Here is a 22,645-nt window from a genome sequence, read left to right on the forward strand (position 1 = left end):
AGCTGGTCTCAGATATGAGGAAACTCTCTCTGATCCATAGACTCTTACTTATTTACTACACTCTAATAATTTTTACTAACTTTGGCATCGAAGATTCTCCGGCCCCAAGGCCCCCCTTTCAAAGCCACAATGCATTCTACCTTGTGCAGGGCATGTTTTCGAAAACCTGAGTTGTTAGAATTTGGCTGAAAAGTGTGTGAAACACGACGTTAACAAAGGTAATACGCATTTTTGACAATGTTTTTACTTTCCCAGCATGGAGTATAGAGGAAGTGGATAAGGAGATCCCTACCAACCAACCATACTAGAAGAGCAGATTGCAGTGCCTTTTTTCTCCAACACAACTTCAAAATGTATATGTATAGAACTATATGGACGAGCCCATATCCAATTTATTAGATCAATTGCCCTTTTTATTTTTCATGTTTGCATTGCATATATAATATATTATTAGAATAATGTTAGATACAATTTTAGGATGTGCAACTCTCGAGTACTTATTCTCTTTAAAAGAGAGTAGGGTCTATCATTAAAAAAAAAATTATGTGGATTCTAGATTTACCCATTTTTTTTAAAGAAAGTGTGCGGGGTTTGCACACTCTAGGACTATAAATATCATTTCTCATATCATAATTAGTTTTTTTTTTAGAATTTCAAACCCTTTCTTCTTGTATTCTTAATTTTATTTTAATGTAACTTGATTACATTTTGTGAGTACATAATTATAAGAAATTAAAAATCTGGCATACCATGTGGACGATTAGGAAAGAGATAAACATTGCATGTAGACACTACACTAATTTTAGAAAACTTCTTGAGATTAAGGTTGTACAAGAAACCGGCAAACCGACCGGGACTGACTCAGATCGGCCGCCGAAGCTCAGAACCGGCTAAAACCTACAGAGAACCAGTCGGCCAGCAGTGGTAAATCAACAAAACTGGCGTCAGCCAGTTTGATCCCGATTTGAACCAGCAAAAAATAGATAAACCGGCCGACGTCAACTACCATTTATATATATATATACATAAATATATACTATTATAAAACGACACCGTTTCACTTAAATAAGTGAAACAACGTCGTTTTGCTTCTTTAGTTTTTTTTAAAGAAAACATAAAGGGAATGACGTCATTTCTACCTAGGGTTTAAACAACCCGTGCGTGCCCTCTGCTTCTCATTTGATTTTGAGTCTTAGCCCTCCCCCAGCCCCCTCATTTGACCCTCTCCAGCAGCTTTCGTAGCCCTCCACTGAGTCAACTCCAGTCTCCACTCTCCAACAGCATCGGTAGCGGCCCAGCCTCCACGTCCCTAATAGCGCATCCCACGCCCACAAACCCACTCCACTGCGAAAAAAAACAACAGTCATTTTTCTTAGTTATGATTTTGAAGACTTTCATTTTTCAGTATAAAAATTTTATACTCTATGAGTCTGATCTTTTATTTCAATTTTAGTGATGAAAATCTTATTACTTCGAATTTCATCAAGATATAAACCACAAGAAGTTTATATATAACCCCGAATGTCATCAACTCATCAATGATTCAATATATAACCTTCAAATTGGAAATATAAAGCTCCATACTTCACAAGTTTTTATTTAAAATAAAATCATAGTTATTTTTTCAGAATTTTGATAAATTTGGATTTTAGGTTTTTAATTTATATTGTGTTGATTTTTTTGCTAATTTAGTTTTGTGTGGCATTTGCTGATTTAATTTTTTTTCATTATCCTAATTTATTAATATTGATTATTTGATATTTTTCTATATAGAGTTGGGAGCATCATTCATCACAACTATTGATGATTGAAGAATTGAAGACTGCATTGGGAATCTATTTGAAATCTTGAAGAATGAAAATTTGTGAAATTTTATTTAAGAACAATTGTTGCTTACTTGCTTAAGACAATTTGGTTTTGCTTGTAATATGTATTAAACATCTAGTGGGGTTTTTTTTTTTATTATTTCTTTTTAGTTATCTAGTAATTAGTATATAAGATAATAAGACTATAAAGTATAAGTAGTATTAGTAGTATATATGTAGTAGTTCTTAGTTACTAATAGTATACATGACATTAAAATTAAAATGAAATTGATGATCTTAAGTCCAAAAAAAGGTTGAATTGGGTTTTGAAAAAGCACAAAAAGAATGGCTCAAACTGCTAAACCGACTGTAACTAGCCGGCAACCGAACCGGCCAGTTCTACCCCCTTACACGGTCAGTTTCGGCCGGTTTCCTCCCATTTAGGTTATGTTGGTCGATTTCAGTTTTTGCTTAAAACCGAACTAGGGGGTCAGTTTTTCAACCCTACTTGAGATAGATAATCCTAGGGATCCTAATCTTTGAAAATATGAGAAGACTTTAGCTTTTCTTAAAACAAAACTTAAATTAATGCTACTTGTTACACTAGAAACATAACATTCTTATCAATACTAGCATGTAGTGGGAGTAATGGTTTAATCTTTGAATTTCAAATTCTTTTTTACAAATACATATCAGCCACATCTTCATTGTTATGTGGATGTTTTGATAGGGATAAGAGATTTCCTAGTTTTGGTACTGAGAATACCTTAGCACTATTTATTATTTTATTATTATTTTTCACCTACTTTCATTACTATTTAATATTCTATAATTACTTTTTCATTACTATTCATAAAATACCTTAGAATATCTTACTATCCAGACGCAACCTAGATATACTAGAGTTTTTATCGACCTAGAGTGAGAATGAGAGATAGACACGTAAAGTACTAAATCTTGCAAAATTTATGACCATTCAAGTAAATTTATCAGATAGTATTAAATACTCAAAAATTTGAATGATTTTGAGTTTTGCCACAACCTAAAACATCAAGATTTTGATTGATTTCAGAAAAAGGCTTGAGAATCAAATGAATGGGTGGCACACCTACAAAACTTTGTAATGTTGCAACAATTTTGGCAAAACAAACACGATTGATTCAACGATTCATAATGTCATGGATAATTTTGAGTATTGCGATAGGAAATGATGTTCATACATAGTCTATGACTGTATCTAGCATTATTTTTGAAAAAGATAGTGGGATGGACTTGTAAATCGTAATGAAGATAGAAAGGACCAGACTCCAATTAGAGACCGAGATAAGATAATATTTTGAAAAATTCTATTTATCATCCAATAATATAACATGTTGGTGTGATTTGTCCTTTTTATCCTTCTATTTAAACACATATATTGATTTGTAAATATGTGTATTTAAATAGAATGATAAAAATGATAAGTCGCATATTAATGTGTGGTGTGAGGATGATAAATAATATTTCTCTAAAATTTAATATCAACTAGTCCTACACGCACTAGTGATGGAAAATTTGGAGTGGAAGAAGTACTCATTAAAATAACGTGCGATGCACTTGAAGACATGAAAATTGGGTGGCATTAATTGAGACTTTTACATACTTGTCTGAAAGTCGTATTACTCCTTTTATTGCCTAGATCGGCAACCTAGGAAATTAGGAATCCCTTAGGGTGGTGCATGTTGCACAAAAATGGTCACGACTCGGTAGATCTAGAAATAAAAATTAAAAATTTGAAGCTATTAAGGAGTATGTCTTAGGGAAATATAGGAAATGGAGAGAGGAAAAAGAGTTCCCTCTCAAGTGAGAATTACATATAAGAATAAAGAGAGAGAGAGATGGTACGATATCGTTCTAGTTATATTATTCACTTTACCTCGTTGAGGTGCCATGCACCAACACTTGGTGTCATGTGATATATATATATGTTTAAAATAAAATGGTATTCAAAAACACGAGAAGAGAAAGATAGAAATCCTAAGTTCACTCTACATTTTTATGTGTATTGTTAATTTTTTTAAGTCGTCAATAAAACAAAATGAACAGTATAACTAGTGCGGCATAAATTAATCACATATAAATGACTATATAATAAATATTTTCATAAATTATTACTATAATAAATATTATGCATTTAAATAGGATGGGTTAAGTTGAGTTTGGAGATGATTGGAAGTAAGTTATCTTATTCCATAAAATATCATCTTTATCTCATTTTATTTTATTCTCAAACTTCACTAAAACATTAACACTTTTAAACTAGCCATTAAACTTTTTCTAATTAATCATTACAATTTTCTCAAAGTTCCAAAAAAAATCAATTTTTTCAAATTTCAAAATAAAAATAATATTTTAACTTTTAATATTTTTATTCAATTTTTTTACTCTCATTTTTCAAAACTCTATTAAACATCACAACTCAAACTATTTTAATACTATTAACAAATAATTTTACTATTATTTACATATTTATCATCTCATCTCGTTACGAGCATTCTCTTAACATGTCCGCTTCTAAGCGGTCCAGCTGTTTATCTCTAGATAACAGCCCTCCTATCATAATCAGCCACATCAGAAATTATATCAAAAGAGAAATAGTTGCAACCACACAAGATCAGCCCTACCCTTTCAAAATCTCTTGGTCCCTGCAGTTCGAATCTCACCGAGACACAAGCATCTCTTCCATCGGATCTCTTCTGTTGAGTTCATTGCCCGAGTTCAACCCCACACGTAGACAAGCGTGTAAAAGCAAGACATTCTGAGACACCCATTGCAGAGTCTGCACCTCTCTCTCTCACCTCCTCGAGGATTTAAAGTAAGAGCATCCCGAGTCACCCGCTGCACCACTGTGATGAAACTAGGTGGGATGCTTTTCTTCGTTCTCTGGCATCTGGTCCTCCTGTCTGCCAGACCATATCTTACCGACGCCTCCGGAGGTCAGTGGCAGCTCTTGCAAAGGAACATTGGCATTACAGCCATGCACATGCAACTCCTCAACAACGACCGTGTGATCATTTTCGACCGCACCGACTTTGGAAGGTCTAATATGTCATTACCCAACGGTAAATGCCGCAACGACCTGGATGAAACGGCGCTGAAAATCGACTACACTGCCCTCTCGGCTGAATATGACGTCGCCTCCAATTCTTTTCGAGCACTTTTTGTCCAAACAGACGTTTGGTGCTCCTCTGGCTCTGTCTCGCCCGATGGCCGTCTGATCCAAACCGACGGATTCAATGACGGGGAACGTAAAGTCAGAATATTCAAACCCTGCAGTGGCTGTGACTGGGAAGAGATAGGCGACGGCCTAGCAGCTCAGCGATGGTATGCCACTAATCATATTTTGCCAGATGGACGCCAAATCGTCATCGGCAGGAGAAGGCAGTTCAACTATGAATTTTATCCCAAGGCCAGCAGCGCATCAAATACATATAGTCTGCCATTTCAACCGTAAACCAACGACGCAAACATAGAGAACAATCTGTACCCATTTGTTTTTCTCAACGTTGATGGGAATTTATTCATCTTCTCGAATAATCTAGCTATTTTATTGGACTATGCAAGAAACGAGATCGTGAAGACGTACCCGGCAATACCAGGCAGCGATCCGATGCGGCAGATGAAAACAAAGATGCGTGAGACAAAAACAAAGATGGAAGGGAAACACCAAAAGCCAGTAGTCCTTCTAATCGGGTGAGGTGCAGTCACACGAAAACAAAAATGAAATGCATACATGTCCAAATACTATTGGTGGGCTGTTTTTAGCGGGTATAAAGGCCAACCGGTCATAAGGTTTTCTCTTCTCTTAATTCACATGTCGTGGGGTTAGTAGAGTGTTCCCCCTCTCTCTCTCACCGGCGTTTTGAAAATGAACCTTCAGGCGTACACATCCATACCGAGTCCAACCCAACTCTCTCAACCTCCCAAAGGACCCAAACCACCGCCACTCCCAGACCCAACGCAGCCTTCATTCTCTAACCCTAATCACCGTGTCTCTCTCAAACAGAGCAACAAACCCATAGACCCTACCGTCTCGTGGACCTCTTCCATAGCCCGGCGCTGCCGGAATGGCCAACTAGCAGAGGCAGCGGCAGAGTTTTCACGCATGAGACTAGCAGGGTTCGAACCCAACCACATTACATTCCTAACGCTTCTCTCTGGTTGTGTTGATTTCCCTCCGGGTAGTGTGAGCTTCGGTGCTTCAATTCATGGGTATGTTCGCAAACTCGGATTGGATACGAACCATGTGATGGTTGGTACTGCGCTTGTTAATATGTACGCAAAATGTGGGCGCGTGGGTCTTGCTAGAATTGTTTTTGATGAGATGGTCGTGAAGAATTCCATTTCCTGGAATACAATGGTCAATGGGTATATGAGGAATGGGCAAATTGAGGACGCGATCGAGTTGTTTGATCAAATGCCTAAGAGGGATGCGGTTTCTTGGACCGCTTTGATCGGTGGGTTTGTCAAGGAAGAGCGTTTTGAGGAAGCATTGGTATGGTTTCGAGAAATGTTGCGCTCTGGTGTAGAACCGGATTACGTCACCATTATTGCAGTTCTTTCGGCGTGCGCAAATTTAGGAACGCTTACTTTGGGGTTGTGGATGAACCGATTTGTTATGAAGCAGGAATTTAGGTATAATATTAGGATAAATAACTCATTCATAGACATGTATTCTAGATGTGGTTGTATAGAATTTGCTCGTCAAGTCTTTGAAAAAATGCAGTGGCGAACCGTTGTATCGTGGAATTCAATCATTGTTGGTTTTGCTGTTAATGGCCATGCAGAAGAAGCTCTGGAGTATTTCAGTTTGATGCAGAAGGAAGGGTTTAAGCCAGATGGAGTCACCTTCACGGGAGCTCTTACTGCATGTAGCCATGCTGGATTAGTTGATGAAGGGCTCCAATTCTTTGAAGACATGAAGATAGTGCATGGAATTACCCCTCGGATCGAGCACTATGGTTGCATAGTAGATCTTTATAGCCGTGCAGGGAGGTTGGAAGATGCATTGAATGTGATAGAAAACATGCCCATGAAGCCAAATGAAGTTGTATTGGGGTCATTGTTGGCTGCCTGTAGTACTCAGGGGAATGTCGACTTGGCTGAAAGGTTATCTGATTATCTTTTGGAGTTCGACCCTGGTGGTGATTCCAATTATGTGCTGCTTGCAAACATATATGCAGCAGTTGGTAAGTGGAGTGGTGCAGGCAAAATTAGGAGGAAAATGAAGGCACGTGGGATACAAAAGAAACCGGGATTTAGTTCAGTCGAGATTGGTTGTAGCATTCACGAGTTTGTGGCTGGTGACAAATCCCATCCTGAAACCGATTGTCTTTATTCAATGTTAGAGCTTCTGTCTCTTGAGCTGAAACTATGTGGTTATGTTCCTGAAACCATTGAAAGGAATCTTACGAAGATGATTGAAAATGGGTCATTGAAGTATAAAAAAGAAACCTTTTGTTGGGGGAATCGTGAATGCAACATGTCTTGGAACTACTGATAAAGCTAAAGAGCGATTTTAAACATAAAATTTCTGCTTCATGGGGACATTTTGATAGCTTGTGTAACTTGAAAACAAATACTAAGAGATTTATTCATGAAATTAGTCATTCTACGAGCAGTGAACTGCTTGACAAGTTCTCAACTCCGAATGTAAAAGAAGAGGGGGTGGCAAGGGGAGTAGCAAAAGATGAACTGGCAGAACAGTAATTGAGTCTAGGCCTCGTTTGTTGACAAAAATGAGATAAGATGAAAGTTGAATAAAATATTGTTAGAATATAATTTTTTAATATTATTTTTGAATTAAGATTTGAAAAAATTGAATTGTTTATTGTATTTTGTGTGAGAATTTGAGAAAATTGTAATGATTAGATTAGATGAGATGAGATGATTTGTAAAAATATAGGCAAAGTGAGCTTTGTTACTCATCATCCCTACACACTACACTTATTTTTATTTTATTTTTTTAATTTATTTTGATTTTGTTCTTACTAAACTAATTGAATTTTTTTACTTATCATTCATACACAACACATTTGGTAAAAGAAAAAAATTAAAAAATTATATGGTATATAGTGTGAGAATGATGAATAGAATTTTTTAAAAAATAAAACCTCTCTACGTCTGGCACCTTTGCAAACACTATAGTTTGGAATAGTATCCTAAAAACCAATTTGTACGACCTTTTATTTTAATATCTGAGAAAACATAAGCATTGGACACTGTATATTGATTCGTATAAGGAATGAACTTCTAGGTTTTTTTTTTTTTTTTTCGGCAACTTCATAGGTTTATAACATTGTATGGATTTAGGTGTATTAAATTGATTAATATTAAAAAACTGTTTTTGAATTGAATAGAAAGTACGAGGCAAATTCAAATCAGAGGGGATTCAACACTGGGGGTGGGCCTGAAGTCCCTTACAGCAGAAGAATATAATTAGTGAATCAATTTTGGGGAAGTTCATAAGTAAATATTAGTTGATCTTTTCATTGCGAATAATATAATTTAAGTAGCAATAATATAATATAACATATTACATCAAATTACGTTAATTTTTGAGTTTACTTTTGTGTAATCCTTTTGTGACTAAAGCATTTTCCTTCCAAAAAAACAAATGAATAGAGCTTTGACTTCAATAGTTTGCTTAACATAATTTGATGATCATGTTAACTATGAAGCCTTTGGTTCCTAAATTATTTTTGAACAAAGAAAATCTTGTACGATTGTTTTGCCCCTAAAACTCACTCTACTAGGCACTATAACCAGGGGTGTAACTGGTTCGATTCGATCCAATTTTGGACAAAATTTGGGACCAAATCAGTATACACCGGTTTTGCATTTTCAATAATTGATTCCGCACCAGTTAAGCCCCTAAACCGGTACTTCTAGTTTTACCGGTTTCGATCCAGTTCGGTCCGATTTTTCAGTTTTAATATACTATATTATATATTATATAATATATATAATAGCATATTATAGTATATAATACTATAGTTATAAGATATTATAGTATATTATAATATATATTATAATTATAGTATAGACTATAGTGATATATTATAGTACAATACTGCTATATACCACCGACTCTTAACCCCGTCACTGCCTCGCGGTTGACGTGGCAATTGCTGCATCAGCCGATAATATTAAAAAAAAAAAAAAAAAAAAAAAAAAAAAAAAACCCAGAAACATAATATGGGAGGGAGGGTAGTATTTTCATTTTGAAGAAACCGATCATAGCCCAAACCAGAGCAGAGTTGGGGTCTTCAATCAGTTGTGCGGTCTTCTCTTGCAGTCTTCGATTCGTTGTACGGTCTTCTCTTCTGGGTTTTAAGCCTATTCTTTCATCTACATTTCTGGGTAAGAGAATCACTTATTTTTGGGTTTTAGCTGAGTTTTTCTTTCATCGACAGTTTAGTTGGGTTGTTGCTCTGGGTTGCTCCTTTCGTTTTTGTTTGTATGTGAAAAATAGCTTTGTTTCTTAGCTTTATACAAAGACCATTTACAAGGAAATTTGATATCTTTGCTTGGGGTGTGTTTTTTAAACTTGATTTTAGTTGTAAACATATCACGTCCGTCGTTGGATGAAAAATAAAAAGAAAAAGAAAGTGGATCCCATCTGTTTGTTCATTTGCTGTAATAAATTTGGTAGTTTAAGATCTGGTTCATATGTGGTACCGTTTCAAGATAATGATAACGATGACTTGAATGTTGTAGTCAGCAACATAGTTGAAGAGGTTCAAGAGAATAATAAAGATTTGGTTGGACCTTTCTTTGATGATAAGAATCAAAGATGAAGAAATGTGAGATGACTCGTTAGTCCCAGTTAGGATGTCCTTATAATGATCTTATATCCCACCAATCAATAGGTAGGTGAAAAGCTGATTGATGTTGAACCAACCCACTTCATCAAGTACTTGAAAACTTTAAACATGTACCCTTTTCTTTTTTCCTAAACACTTTAAATTAAAGTTGTACCTACTGGGAAAGTCATTATAATTATGTAATGTAATGGAAATCTAGTATATTTTGCCTCATATCAGTATGTGAGGTACAATTTTCATGGTTTTATGCTTAACTTGATGAACTTTCTATTGCAAAAATGAAAATCCTTCATGCCAGTTCTATTATATTTCGTTAAACTTTCTATTACAAAAATGAAAGGCTACGAAGTTGAATATATATAATTGTAAATGTTGACTTCGATGAAGTTATGGTTTTGAGTTTTTTTCTATTCCTAGGCCGGTTTGGCTTTCAAATCGAACACTAGCTCTCTGTCCTTCGGTTTTAAAAACCCCCATGTCGTTTCACTCAACATTTTAATTGTTTGAATGGAATTTTAATTGCTTTTGCATTATAGTTTATTTTTCTTCCAACTATAAAAACCCACCTGTTGAATGTCAATTTGGTGTCTTCATAGTTTGTACTAATTTTCAGCATGGGAAACGAGAACGAACAGCCAACTATGCAGACATTATCTAGCTCAAATCTCTCATCCGAGGTATGTATGTTATATGATTTAATATATCAATAACATTGGTATTGTTGAGTCGATATTTATTTTCAAAATACATCAATAACTTTATCTAATAACATGTTAGGCCATACCATCAACCAGTCCAAACATCCAAAATTACATGCCTGGTTACTTTGGACCAGTGCCAATGTGATCACTGACTTTTCTACCATATTCGGTTGGCAACCAATATCAAATCAACATACAGGTGGTGGTAACTGATCAGGATTTATTCTTAATAAGTTGGCTTCTTTACACACCTATAAAAAAAAATAAGTTGGCTTCTTTGCAGGAGTTTAATTGCAGACCTTTTGTATTTATTGCAGAATGCTGGTTACCCATTTCAATATATTATGGAACCTCCGACTCCTTTCAGGAATACAAGCTCCGCCACAAGTAGAATAGTTGGTTTAGAGGATAATAGACTTGATGGTGGGGAAATAAAAGTGTCGTGTGGATCTCCTAGAGTTGAAGAATGTATTGAGGATAGACCAAATCTTACGAAACCTGATGATAGCAGTGCCGAGAAATCTCAAAATGTCCAAGTGGATGATGATGATGATGATGCGATTGAGGAGCCAAAGTCAGGAATGGAGTTTAATTCCCTTGAAGATTTATTAGGTTATTATAAAGAATATGGTAAGAAATGCAGGTTTGGGGTGATGACAAAATGGACTGAGAGGGGAGAAGATGAGTATGTTAGATATGTCACCCTTGTTGGTGCCTGCAGTGGGAATGCCCGGAATAGGATATTGAATATTGCAACCCACGTCCGACAGGAAAGATAGAATGTAAGGCAAAGATTAATGCCTTAAGGCAAGATGAAGTGTTTCGGTTGATGACAGTACATAATATCCATAACCACGACATCAGTCCAAAGAAATCCCGATTCTTCCGATGTAATAGAGAAGTTAGTGATGCCGTAAAAAGGGTCATAGATACAAATGATTTGGCCGGCATCCGAACAAATAAGAGTTACGGATCTTTTTTTGTGGCACGGGTGGATTCGAGAACCTCCCATTTTTAGAAAAGGATAGTCGTAACTATGTTGACAAGGCAATACATCTACAACTTGGTGCAAGTGGTGCTGGAGCGCTCCGAGAGTACTTTTTACAGAGGTAATACAAATCTTGAGTTCTTTTATATGATGGATATAGATGATAACGAGAGGTTAAAGAGCGTCTTCTAAGCAGACCCCCGTAGTAGCGAAGCGAACCAATATTTTGGTGATGTGGTCACATTCAACACCACATACCTAGTGAATCGATATGGGATGCCCTTTGTACCATTTGTTGGTGTAAACCACCATGGGCAATCAATTCTGTTGGGAGCAAACTTTATTTCCAGTGAGGATAGCGAGACCTTTGTGCGGTTATTCGAGACATGGTTGCAATGCATGAATGGTATCGCTCCAAAAGCTAATATCACTGATCAGGATAGAGCGATGAAAAATACAATCGCAATTGTTTTCACAAAAATTCGGCATAGATTTTGTCTTTGGCATATACTGAAGAAAGTCCTCAAGAAACTTGGCTCATATGGTTCCTACAAAACTGGGATGAAAAATGCATTGATGAAATGTGTTGATGACACCCAATGTGTTGATGAGTTTGAGAAATATTGGAATCAGTTGCTTACCACTTACAACTTGCATGAGAATGTGTGGTTGCAAAGCCTATACGTTGAGCGTGAACATTGGGTACCGACATTTTTTAAGGAGTGTTTTTGGGCTGAAATGACTATAATGCAGCGAAGCGAGAGCATGAATGCATTTTTTTATGGTTATATTCATTCTAGGACAAACTTGAAGGAGTTTGTAGACCAGTTTGATAACTCGTTGAAAAAAAAAAGATTGAAAATGAAAATCTAGCGGACTTCCAGTCATTTAATGTCACAATCCCCTGCATATCTAGATTTCACTCAGTCTCAAGCGAACCCCTCACTTTTTCTTTATCATCACAATGCTCATATTGCTTATTGTTTGGTGTGTGTGGATGATTTAATTGTCACAGGTAAAAACTCCTTGCTACTGGATTGCGTTGTTCATTCCTTGCGACAACAATTTAGCCTCAAGGACTTGGGTCAATTATACTACTTTCTGGGAGTTGAAGTTGTCCATACCAAGACCGGCCTTTTCTTAAGTCAGCATCGCTACATACATGATATACTATCATGCTATAAACTTGAGGGTGCAAAACCAGCTCAAACTCCCCTCTCCACCACCGAACCTCTTTGACTTCATAATGGTTCTGCTGCTACGGATTCCACCCTTTACCGTAGTGTCATCGGTGCCCTACAATATTTGTCTCTCACCAAGTCAGACATCTCTTTTCCTATGAATCGCTTGACTCAATTTATGTACAAGCCCACTCAAACTCACTGGACCGTAGTAAAATGACTTCTCTAATATTTAAAAGGAACTCTATACCATGGCTTGCAACTCCGTTGATCTCCGTCCTTGGTGGTTACAACTTACTCAAATGCAGATTAGGCCGGTAACGTGGATGATCGAACTTCCACCACCGCTTATGTTGTGTTCTTGGGCGCAAATCTCATCTCTTGGAGTACCCATAAACAACAGGTTGTTGCTCGTTCCTCCACCGAAGCAGAGTATCGTGCACTAGTAACCACTGCATCGGAGCTTGGATGGTTATCTTTTCTATTTCGTGAGCTTCACCTATCCCTTCCTTAACCTCCCATAATACTTTGTGACAACGTTGGGGCCATTCTGTTAAGTTTAAATCCCATCCATCATTCACGTATGAAGCACATTGCAATAGACTTACATTTTGTTCGTGATTATGTTGCAAAAGGGTTGTTGTATGTCAGTCACGTATCCTCACATGATTAGCTTGCTGACTTGATGACCAAAGCTCATCCTCGTTCTAGCGTTGGTTTCTTGCGATGCAAGATCGGCATCACCGACGGCGAGTCGATCTTGCGGGGGCGTGTAAAAGAGATCCCACCAATCAAGCCAATGTCGTAGCTAACGAGAGCGTATTGCAATTTGCATGATTTCAGCACCTTCACGTCCACGCCTCCAGCTTGCTGACTTGCTCTATTTTTTCCTTGTTTTCATTTCTTTCCTTGTAATTTTCTTTCCTTGTTTATAAGTCAATTCATGTATATATATGTAAAGCACTATAGACAGAATACTATAGAGTTTTGAATAAAAACATTACTCACATTAAGTGTTGGTTTTCTTATAAAGAGAACCTCCACAAACCACCATGTGCTGCAGTGTTTTTCGTGGCCCACACATGGACAAATACCCATGCCTTGCTCAGTCTCCTTCAACAACTACAAGATGGCGATATGGTGAAAATGAGACCACGGCATCATACACCACACCGATGTACATTGCCCTTGTTTCTTCTGCCGCCACACTTGGTTGAAACTGTATGTTGTAAGTTCTCTCTCTCTCTCTCTCCATCGTCAATATATTTTCTCTCTCCTCCTCTCTCCTTCTCTAAGCTAACAGAAACACCTCTCTCTCAGTGCTCTTCCATCTCATTTGCCACTGTAGAAGGTCCAGTCATCCACTGCCGCACCTCCCTTCTCCCTCGGTGAATGTCACTCAGTCTCTCCCTCTCTCACGCACCTCCCTTTTGTGTTCCAACAACTCCTTTAGATTAGAGATGGGTCATGGACCTCAAGCCCTTAGGTTAAGCGTGTTACCAAAGTGCCTTCCTAATATTTTTAAATTGGCATATTTTATGTTGGGCTTAAGGTAAATTGGACTTGTATTCGAGTTGGGTTTGGGTTTATTATAATTCAAAAACTTCTAGAACATTCTAAATGGGTTGACTTCATGTGACCTTAATGTTTAAGGCCTCATTTGGTTACGCAGTTCAGATGAGATGATGAGATATTTTGTTGAAAGTTGAAAAAGATATTATTATAATATTATTTTTGTTTTAAGATTTGAAAATATTGAATTATTTATAATATTTTGTGTGAGAGCTCGAAAAATTTGTAATGATTATATGAGACGAGATGAGATAGTTTAATTTTATGTAACTAAACTAGCCTTAAATTGGGTTTGTTGTATTTTACAAAACTTGTGTTAACGATTTTAAATGGGCTTTATTTTATTGTATTAAGAAACTAATGTAATATTTTAATTTGGGTTGTGTTTATTATTTTGAAATTAGGCATAATTTTACTCAGATAAATGTATTAGCCCATAAACTTGATTTCACAGAAAATATTTGAAGGCTTTAATTATATTATCTAGTGTTACTTTTACAACGAGATTTTGGTAGTAAATTATAAGTGTTTAATCTTTTATTTTAAACACTTTAATAGAAATAAATCTTTGATGGTTTTAAATTAGATATGATTAGTAGTTTACATTAATTTTTAATATAAGTATTATTAAGGATATTTTATGAACTACAATTGTTTAATATATTTACGATTTCCTACCATATTATATGTTAGTAGTATTAGATTATGATTTCAATAATAGTTTATAAAGATATGAGTTTTAAATATGATTAAGTAAATTTTTTAAATGAATTTAAGTTGTTTTGTCATATTTGATCAAGTTATATTCTAATAAGTTAAGAATGTATTTAATGATGATAGTATTTATTAGATTTCTGATAACTAAATAATTATCAAAGTTATTTCTGTAGTATGCATTTAAGTAGACAGAGAATTTTAGCAAGTTTTTTTTAGGAATTTAGTAACGTTTAGTATTTCGTATAGGTGGCGATTCATGTTCATTCAGCACAGTTGTGGAAAGTCTCAGAAAAATTAAAAAATTCAAGTAAGCGGGGTTTCTATGCTAAACTTTACATAAAAAGAAAATGAACTAAGGTTGATTTATGGGAATGTGCATGATATGTTTTGAAAAGAAATGTGAAAACAACCTCAGCTATGTGTTCTACATTACTCATGAAATTTGTGTAAAAGAGAAAATATTTTTTTGACATGATTGATATAGACATAAGTAATATTTTGACATGTTGTTTCTTAACTGTACAAAAAGAGTGAATATGAAATCTAAAATTTTTGGCATGATTACGAAAAGAAGCTTTAAATCTGTTTTAATTATGTGAAGATGCTCTGAATTTGTTTTGTTTATGTGAAAATGATATGATTCTGTTTAGTATTATGTTTTGATAAGATGTCAGATCTGAAAACCTTTGGTATGACATTCTGATTCTGTATTTTGTTATGTTTCTGTCAATGTTTTGAATACCGTACCGGATGCCGTATCGGTCAAGGCACTGGAACGAAATATTTCGGTACTGGTACCGTTTCGAGATAGCGTTTCGGGATAACGTTTCAGGATAGTCGATATATGAATAAATTATATATATAAATATATATAAAATTATATTCCAAAATAATAGTCTATATATAAATAAATTATATATAAATACATATATATATATATAAATTATAAATAGTCTAATCTAAATTGGGGGTTAAAAAATAAGCTTGTAGTTTGAAAAAATGAAAAAAAAAAAAAGCCGAAATATCGGCCGTTACCAGCTGAAATATCGGCTGTACCGGCCGGTACGGTACGAAATTTAAAACACTGGTTTCTGCTTTACTCTGACCTTACCACGGGTGTGAAACTGTGGCCTCTATTTGGGTTGGTACAAACTTCTCTGTCTTTGACTACACCCACTTTAGAAACAAAGTGATTTTCTATGTGATATTTCGTGTGAGAACACTCGGGGCTACAAGAATAATAAAGGAAAGATTCACTTCTGTCTCTACTCGGTTTGGCTATCGGGAATTGCACAACCCTACCATGGGGTTAAATATGGTCTCTGTTATGATATGATACTTTGATATGATATGATGGTAATGATACTCGGTTATGCTATGCCGAATGACTTTGGAATATAAATATTTTGAACCATCGCATTGATATTTTGAGAACATGTTTTGGTTTCGCAGTCTGAAATTAAAAATGTTTTGCTATACATTCTAAACTCTGTGAAAATGCTCATATTTACCTACTCAAATATGTTCTCTACTTATTGAGTTGTTGATAACTCACTCTTTATCTCTACAATATTTTTAGATGTTTTGGATGTTTCCACTGAAGATCAAGAATAGGAAGCATGGATGGACTATGTGAGCTAGCATAGTGGATTAAGTATAAAGAGAGTATTTTAATTATTGCAAAATTTTATTCAGTAGTTTTGTTTTTCTATCGACTTGATATTTTGAGAGGTTGACATTTATTTTGGGTAACTGGTCTAAAACAAAGAGATTAGTTGTACCTAATTGAAAATTTAGAGCTTATATCTTTATGATTGGGAGATGATTTTAAATAACAGGAGCTAACTCTCTAGATCTCCGGAACCGGAACTTTACAAAGGGCCCATTTGGATACACAACTATTCTTAAATATTCTCAAAATACTTCACTACTAATCACAAATTATTTATTAATATTTACTACTATTCAAAAATTATTTACTATTATTTACAGATATTTTGAGATATTCTTTCAACTCTTAATGCCAATATGCCATCATCGTTAGGTGAATAACAGATAGTTCGGAATGAGTGAAGATTTTGTTTATATGTCACATATAATTTAAGCTTATAATTATGAATCAACAGTACTTTCAATCAGTATATATTAGTTAATTTACTTCACCACTCTCCAGCCTCCTCCTAACTAAATACTAAATACATGCACCATTAAGAGTTGAAGATATATCATGTCCATCTAGATTATGATCATAATATAGAAAAAAATGAGCATTGTCTCCCAAATATTCACAAAGGTTTCTAATCTTGTCGTAATACTTAAAAGATATGGTTAATACCTCTCATTACCTTGTGAAGTGCAAAGAACACGTGAATAACTTCATGGTTTGGTCAGGTAGAAAGATTTTTTCAACTGTTAGTAATATTAATATATTATATATGATTGTTTCCTGCATTGATTGACATGAAACAAATCTATCTGTCCTCCCCAAAGCATGTACAGTTTAATCTAATTTTCTTGACTTCAGCCGTTTCTGCTAGCTAGCTGTACGTTAATCTTTGTGTGCGGGCAGCACGTCTGTCTTTTCGGCTTTTTAACGTCTTACTGCTATCACTCTGTCATAGTTTCGAACGTCAGCATCGTCACTTTCCCCCCCGTCCATCATCGATATATATATATATATATATAGATGTGCAGATATTGTCAGTGTTACTTACTTGATTCCATTCCCATCCGGACTGGAACCAGAGTCGAAAATATATATATAATTGGTCATTTTTTGACTTTGACAAGGTTTCTATCCCCGCCTCAAACCAATCACATCCGTCTCAGTAATGATGGTACAGCCCATTTTACATTTAAATTCTATTAATGTTTGACTAAAAATTTTATATACAGTTATTTTTATTATTTTTTTATACATTTCATTAAAACAATAATAGATTATATCATTTTTTTTAATAATTATATAAAAAAAAAACGTAAAAATAATTGCAAATAACATGACTGTTTGTTGACACACAGCCACTTTTAGCCGAGTTTATATTTTCTTGTAGATAATATGGTTTTATTAATGAGCTTGATGATGAGATGATATTGAACAACTGCAGGCCAGGATGCTTTGTGACAGCCGAACAGGATAGATATATAGCATAGGTACTACAAAAGTACAAGCAAAAAGGTAAAAGATTTACCTGCGCAAACCATATATACATGATTCATTTCATATATATATATTTATATATTATATATCCAACATACATCGAGTGCTAAGACAGACAAACATCTGTTACCCAAAAAGAAGGCCCAAACAGAGAAGAAAAAGGGAAATCTTAACATACTTGCATGAAAACTACACAAGAAAAACCTATTTCCAAGTCAAAAGCGAATCTAGCTCCATTCAAGGCGTGCCTCGGATCATGATCTCTACTACTTGAAATGAGCTTTCAGTACTACTTCAAGGAGTTCTAGGTTTTGTTGGGTTACCCCCGTTATGGTGCAACGGGTCTGGACCAGAGGGAACCCTCCTTAACTCCCAACCCTGAAAGCTCCCACCATTACTACCGGTGGCTGATGCTTGCAGGCCTCCCTTCACCTTCACAGTCTCTTTCTTCTGCTTCAAACCAGCAAGCAGCTGCATGTAAAAACAGAGTGCAGATCATGAATGTACGTTTGAAACTTGTATGCAAAAGAAAATGTAAGAAGGGACTCGAAAAAATGCAAAACGGACCTTTCGACTGTTCTCTCTCTCCGAGGAAACAGCTGCCTTGGCGTTAAAGCTTCCATACCTTCCATTACAATCTGCCAAAAAAGTTGACAAAAATGAAAAACAGAGATCTATCACAATATTTCTTGTATACATACATATATACATGACGTAAGTGTGTGAGACTAAAGCGATAAGGAGGGGAGAAGAGATGGACCGAATTTGAGCAACAAGCTTCCCAAAACGAGAACGAACACCACAAACACAAACATCGATTTTGACGACATCTCAAGCTAGCTAGGGACGTAGAAGTAAGCCTAGAATGTGCTACAATGCCTTCAAAGTTCAAACGCATGCAGTGCAAGTTTCTGAGTACAATATAAGCAAGCTAGGCAGTAAAGGGTTAGTGGGGAGTCACCCCAATTTATAGAAGCTGTAAAAGCTCCGCAAATGATTGCTCATGCCGCCATTTCTGGGAGAAATGATCGACCCTTTTGGAGATTGTATGACACAATTAAGCGAATGACCCTCTGCCCGAATCAAATATCTACGTATAATTTATTAAACCTGAAATAATATAATGAATGACAGCGCCGTCGTCAGTGACGTCCGACCGTCGACACCCGCCCACCTGTAGCTCGATGATCGAGAAAGAAACTGACGTCATAGGGTGATATTCCAACTGTACGATCATATGTTTTCCGTTATACCTTTAATTGATTCCTACTTCGCTCTCTGCCTCTGCCTCTATATGGGATTTTCTAGCTTCGTTTCGAGCTGTGTCGCTTAATTAGCAGAAATCAAATATATATTCTCTTTTAGTGTTGTACTCTCAGCCGGGGATGGGGTGGCCAGCAAGCAAAAGGCACAATTCTCAATAGCTTATCTATTATATATATGGTTAGGATTTAGAAACGATAACAATTCATTTTATTTTATCTATCTCATTATTATATATATTTTTTAAATTTATATAAAAAATATAATAAAGAAATTAATTTTTTAATAAATTTTTTTCAAATCTTAAAATAATAATAACATTAAAAAATAAATTATAATAATATTTTATTCAATATTTAACTTTTATCTAAAATCATTTCATCTCATCTCACTATTTAAATGGAAACTAAAAATTTATAAATTAAATTATTTAAAGAATTTAAAAAAAAAAGTTTCATCGAATTAAGTAAAAGAAAATTTAAAATGTAATTCGTTATAATTATTCTTTACATATAGACTGAACTATTTATCAATCTAAAAAAGATTTTATTCATTGTTTCTTTCTTTCTTTATTTACAATTTTTTTCTTACTACTTTTTTATTACCATTTCTTGCTATAGTGCGTGAAAAAAATTTAAAATTTAGACAATAAATTGAAATGAGATAACAGGCGATCAAAATTGAAAATAATTGAGAATTGAAGGGCTGAGGCGGTGAATCGTGATGACGGTACGTATAACATGATTAGTGTTTATGTATATGGTGTGTAATCGATCGAGGAGAAGATTTTGCATTATGGAATAAGAGATTGATTGATGGGGTTTTGATAACGCAGATAGAAGATGTCTTGTTCTTTTTTTTTTTTTCTGACATCAAAAATATTATAAGCAAATTACTAATTAAAAGCTTTCTGTAATTCTAAAATACATAACCATTTACTTAGGTTTTGCTTTGTTTTTTAAGTACAAATCAATCTACTAATTATATATAATTAGTATAGATTTGATAGAAATATTTTTGAGGAAGATACAATGAGTTAATTTGAAAGCTAATTACGGGACTGTTATAATAGTAAAATGAGATAAGATTAGTTGAAATGATTTGTAAATAGTAATAAAATTATTAATTAAAATTAGATAAAATGATATGAGATTTGTATTCAAACGGACCTAAGTGTCAAAAGAGATACTATATTGGTTTAGAATATATAAGTTCAGTTCACTCATTTTCAAAAATTGTAAAATTTATTATTAAAAATTTAATTTTTTTTATGTATATTTTAAATTTATCTACTTTCAAATCAAAGGGAGTGTGAGACTTTTAAATATATGGAATTATACAAATCATTTTTCTTCTTTGTAATAATATTCTTAAAACTTTTCAAATAGTACCTAATTATTTTATGGGTTTTGTTTTCAATTGAACAACTGATTCTCAATAATTCAATAGTTTCTTGTTATATATCCAACAAAATTGGATATGAGTATCTAGTCTTACCTTTAAATCTTATCAAGTCAATAGATTAAAAAAAAAAAAAAAAAGAAGAAGAAGGTGGAAATCTACACTCTCCCTCTCTATAAAAGAATCTACACTCCCCCTCTGTATAAAAAAAAAATAAAAGAATAAAAATGACTATTTATTGATTGATCTAGAAATTTCGTCCCTAATAAACCATCCACCACCATGTTATTATAGAAATTTGAGGAGAACTCAAATCATATATATATTGCTCCTTCTTAACAATAGGACGAAGGTCAAATACAAAAATTTTATATTTTATATTTGATTTTTTTACTATTTTTCATCTGTTAACAAAGTATTTTGATAAATCTACTAAAACTCAAGCCAAGAAACACGCTTGTGAAGGAGAGGGTGTCTTTCTCGATATAAAGCCACCATGCAACATGATCACTACTAGTTGATGTAAGATAATCCATTTCTCCCTTGGAGTCCCTTGCCATGGCCACGTGAATATTATAATATCTATTAAATATTTAATATATTATTTAAAAAACCCTACACCAATGATAATAAATATCATATTTAAAAAGATAAAAAAGCCACTTCTCCATTTCTCTCTACTCAGAGTTTTCTCTCCACCTCCTTTGCTCGCCAAGCTCCTATTTATAGGTTTATTTTCGGTGATAGTACCAAGATGTTCCGATCTGCTGCTTGCCAGCGATATTCGACCACCATGCGCCCCTCCAACGGACTTCGTAGTCGTCGATCTATCGGATGGTGGAAGAAATATGTCCAAACGAGTGGCGCATGTGGTTCACGTGCCGTCGCGCCATCGGGAGTAAATTCCTGCCACCATGCGCAGCACCATCGAGGCCAGCGGCTTTGGTTTCGGATTAGTGTGACGTGTGTCCCACAGCGGCATCGTCGGTGGTGGTCCTTCGTCGGTGTATTGGGTCATCTTCAAGTTACTATTCTCCTATGTTTCTATTTTCACTAACTAGAAATTAAGACGATGTGATTGTAATAGTCTCTTTCAGTTGGACCAGATCAACAAAATGCAGCGCACCCATCTCGACTTCAATTTTTAGTCATAGGTTTATAGTCTGTTTATTAGGCTTTGTTAAAACCGCTTTAAAGCGAATTCCCCTATGGAAATGCGTTGGAGTCAAGTTTTTGACTTAATAACCCGCTTTTTTATTTTTATTTTTCGTGTTCTTTTGTTGTGTTTGATATGATTGTTAGAAGCTCCCACCTCACTGCCTTGTATCCTTATAACTGTTTAGTTTATTTATGCAATGCTTGACTTGCTGAGAAAAAAATATATATATATATATCATATTTAAAACTCTACATGAATGTATAATATTTTCCATTCTTCTAAATTAAAAATGAAAATTAAAAACAAAAATAGCAGGAAGATAATTAGTATGTATGCAAGGAGTGTAAACCGCAGTTACTATTGAAAAGATCTTTACGTTCCTTGGAATGATCATTGTAATCTACGCACTTACAGCTAGCAAGCATGGAGATGGAGTCATGTCAAGCTCAAAGTCCAACTGCAAATTAACCACAATGATCATATCCGCCTTTCTTCTGCGTCAATAAAAACGTACATTAATTAAAAGCCAAAGTATCGGTATTTGGGATTTTATTTCGGAAGAGAATTCTACTATTCACTTGATTGCTAATATCATTTTATCTTAATTTTTAAATATTTAAATAGAAGTATAAAAATAATAAATTATAGATTAATTAAATAAAAGTATATGGTGTAATTTTTTTTATAGCATTTCTATGTTATAGAAAGCTGGAAAAGTATTACAATATCAATCACTCGATCACCAACTTCTATCATGCAAAATCAACCCTCAAACTACAATATTACTGATTCAAAAATAGTATTTGCAGTTGTAAGGAGATTTTCCCCTTAAG

The 22,645-nt window shown here is 34.7% G+C and overlaps 3 protein-coding genes and 1 long non-coding RNA gene across 4 annotated transcripts in view; 3 read left to right on the top strand and 1 right to left on the bottom strand.

Moving 5' to 3' along the window:
• The first annotated feature begins 4,695 nt into the window (after positions 1-4,695).
• LOC121240858 (aldehyde oxidase GLOX-like) lies at positions 4,696-5,298 on the top strand. The gene has a single exon (XM_041138385.1). The coding sequence runs from the start codon at positions 4,696-4,698 to the stop codon at positions 5,296-5,298; it is 603 nt and encodes a 200-aa protein (XP_040994319.1).
• A 344-nt stretch (positions 5,299-5,642) lies between these two features.
• Positions 5,643-7,646, top strand: LOC121241067 (pentatricopeptide repeat-containing protein At1g05750, chloroplastic). Its single transcript, XM_041138666.1, has one exon. It carries the CDS (start codon positions 5,713-5,715, stop codon positions 7,342-7,344), a length of 1,632 nt encoding a protein of 543 aa, XP_040994600.1. The 5' UTR covers positions 5,643-5,712; the 3' UTR covers positions 7,345-7,646.
• A 9,839-nt stretch (positions 7,647-17,485) lies between these two features.
• The window catches only part of LOC121241071, a 31,412-nt gene continuing 26,252 nt past the window's right edge, over positions 17,486-22,645 (top strand). The window contains exons 1-2 of the long non-coding RNA XR_005935652.1: positions 17,486-17,517; positions 18,898-18,904. This is a non-coding gene — a long non-coding RNA (uncharacterized LOC121241071). The remainder of the gene's footprint in view (positions 17,518-18,897; positions 18,905-22,645) is intronic.
• On the bottom strand, positions 18,043-19,360 carry LOC121241070. The gene is made up of 3 exons (XM_041138670.1): positions 19,100-19,360; positions 18,557-18,627; positions 18,043-18,460 (listed from the first exon to the last, which is right to left on the bottom strand). The coding sequence occupies exons 1-3, from the start codon at positions 19,224-19,226 to the stop codon at positions 18,284-18,286; spliced, it is 375 nt and encodes a 124-aa protein (XP_040994604.1). The 5' UTR covers positions 19,227-19,360; the 3' UTR covers positions 18,043-18,283.

Source organism: Juglans microcarpa x Juglans regia, chromosome 7S, assembly GCF_004785595.1.
Source record: "Juglans microcarpa x Juglans regia isolate MS1-56 chromosome 7S, Jm3101_v1.0, whole genome shotgun sequence".
Classification (NCBI taxonomy): domain Eukaryota; kingdom Viridiplantae; phylum Streptophyta; class Magnoliopsida; order Fagales; family Juglandaceae; genus Juglans; species Juglans microcarpa x Juglans regia.

What these genes read in the sequence shown, in the direction of transcription:
- LOC121240858 (XM_041138385.1), top strand. Translation starts at nt 4,696, where the DNA reads ATGAAACTAGGTGGGATGCTTTTCTTCGTTCTCTGGCATCTGGTCCTC.
- LOC121241067 (XM_041138666.1), top strand. Translation starts at nt 5,713, where the DNA reads ATGAACCTTCAGGCGTACACATCCATACCGAGTCCAACCCAACTCTCT.
- LOC121241070 (XM_041138670.1), bottom strand. Translation starts at nt 19,226, where the DNA reads ATGATCGTACAGTTGGAATATCACCCTATGACGTCAGTTTCTTTCTCG. An exon ending in CATTCATTATATTATTTCAG is followed by an intron (nt 18,628 to 19,099) that starts GTTTAATAAATT and finishes CTTTTTTGGCAG; the next exon opens with ATTGTAATGGAAGGTATGGA. An exon ending in AGAGAGAGAACAGTCGAAAG is followed by an intron (nt 18,461 to 18,556) that starts GTCCGTTTTGCA and finishes TTTTACATGCAG; the next exon opens with CTGCTTGCTGGTTTGAAGCA.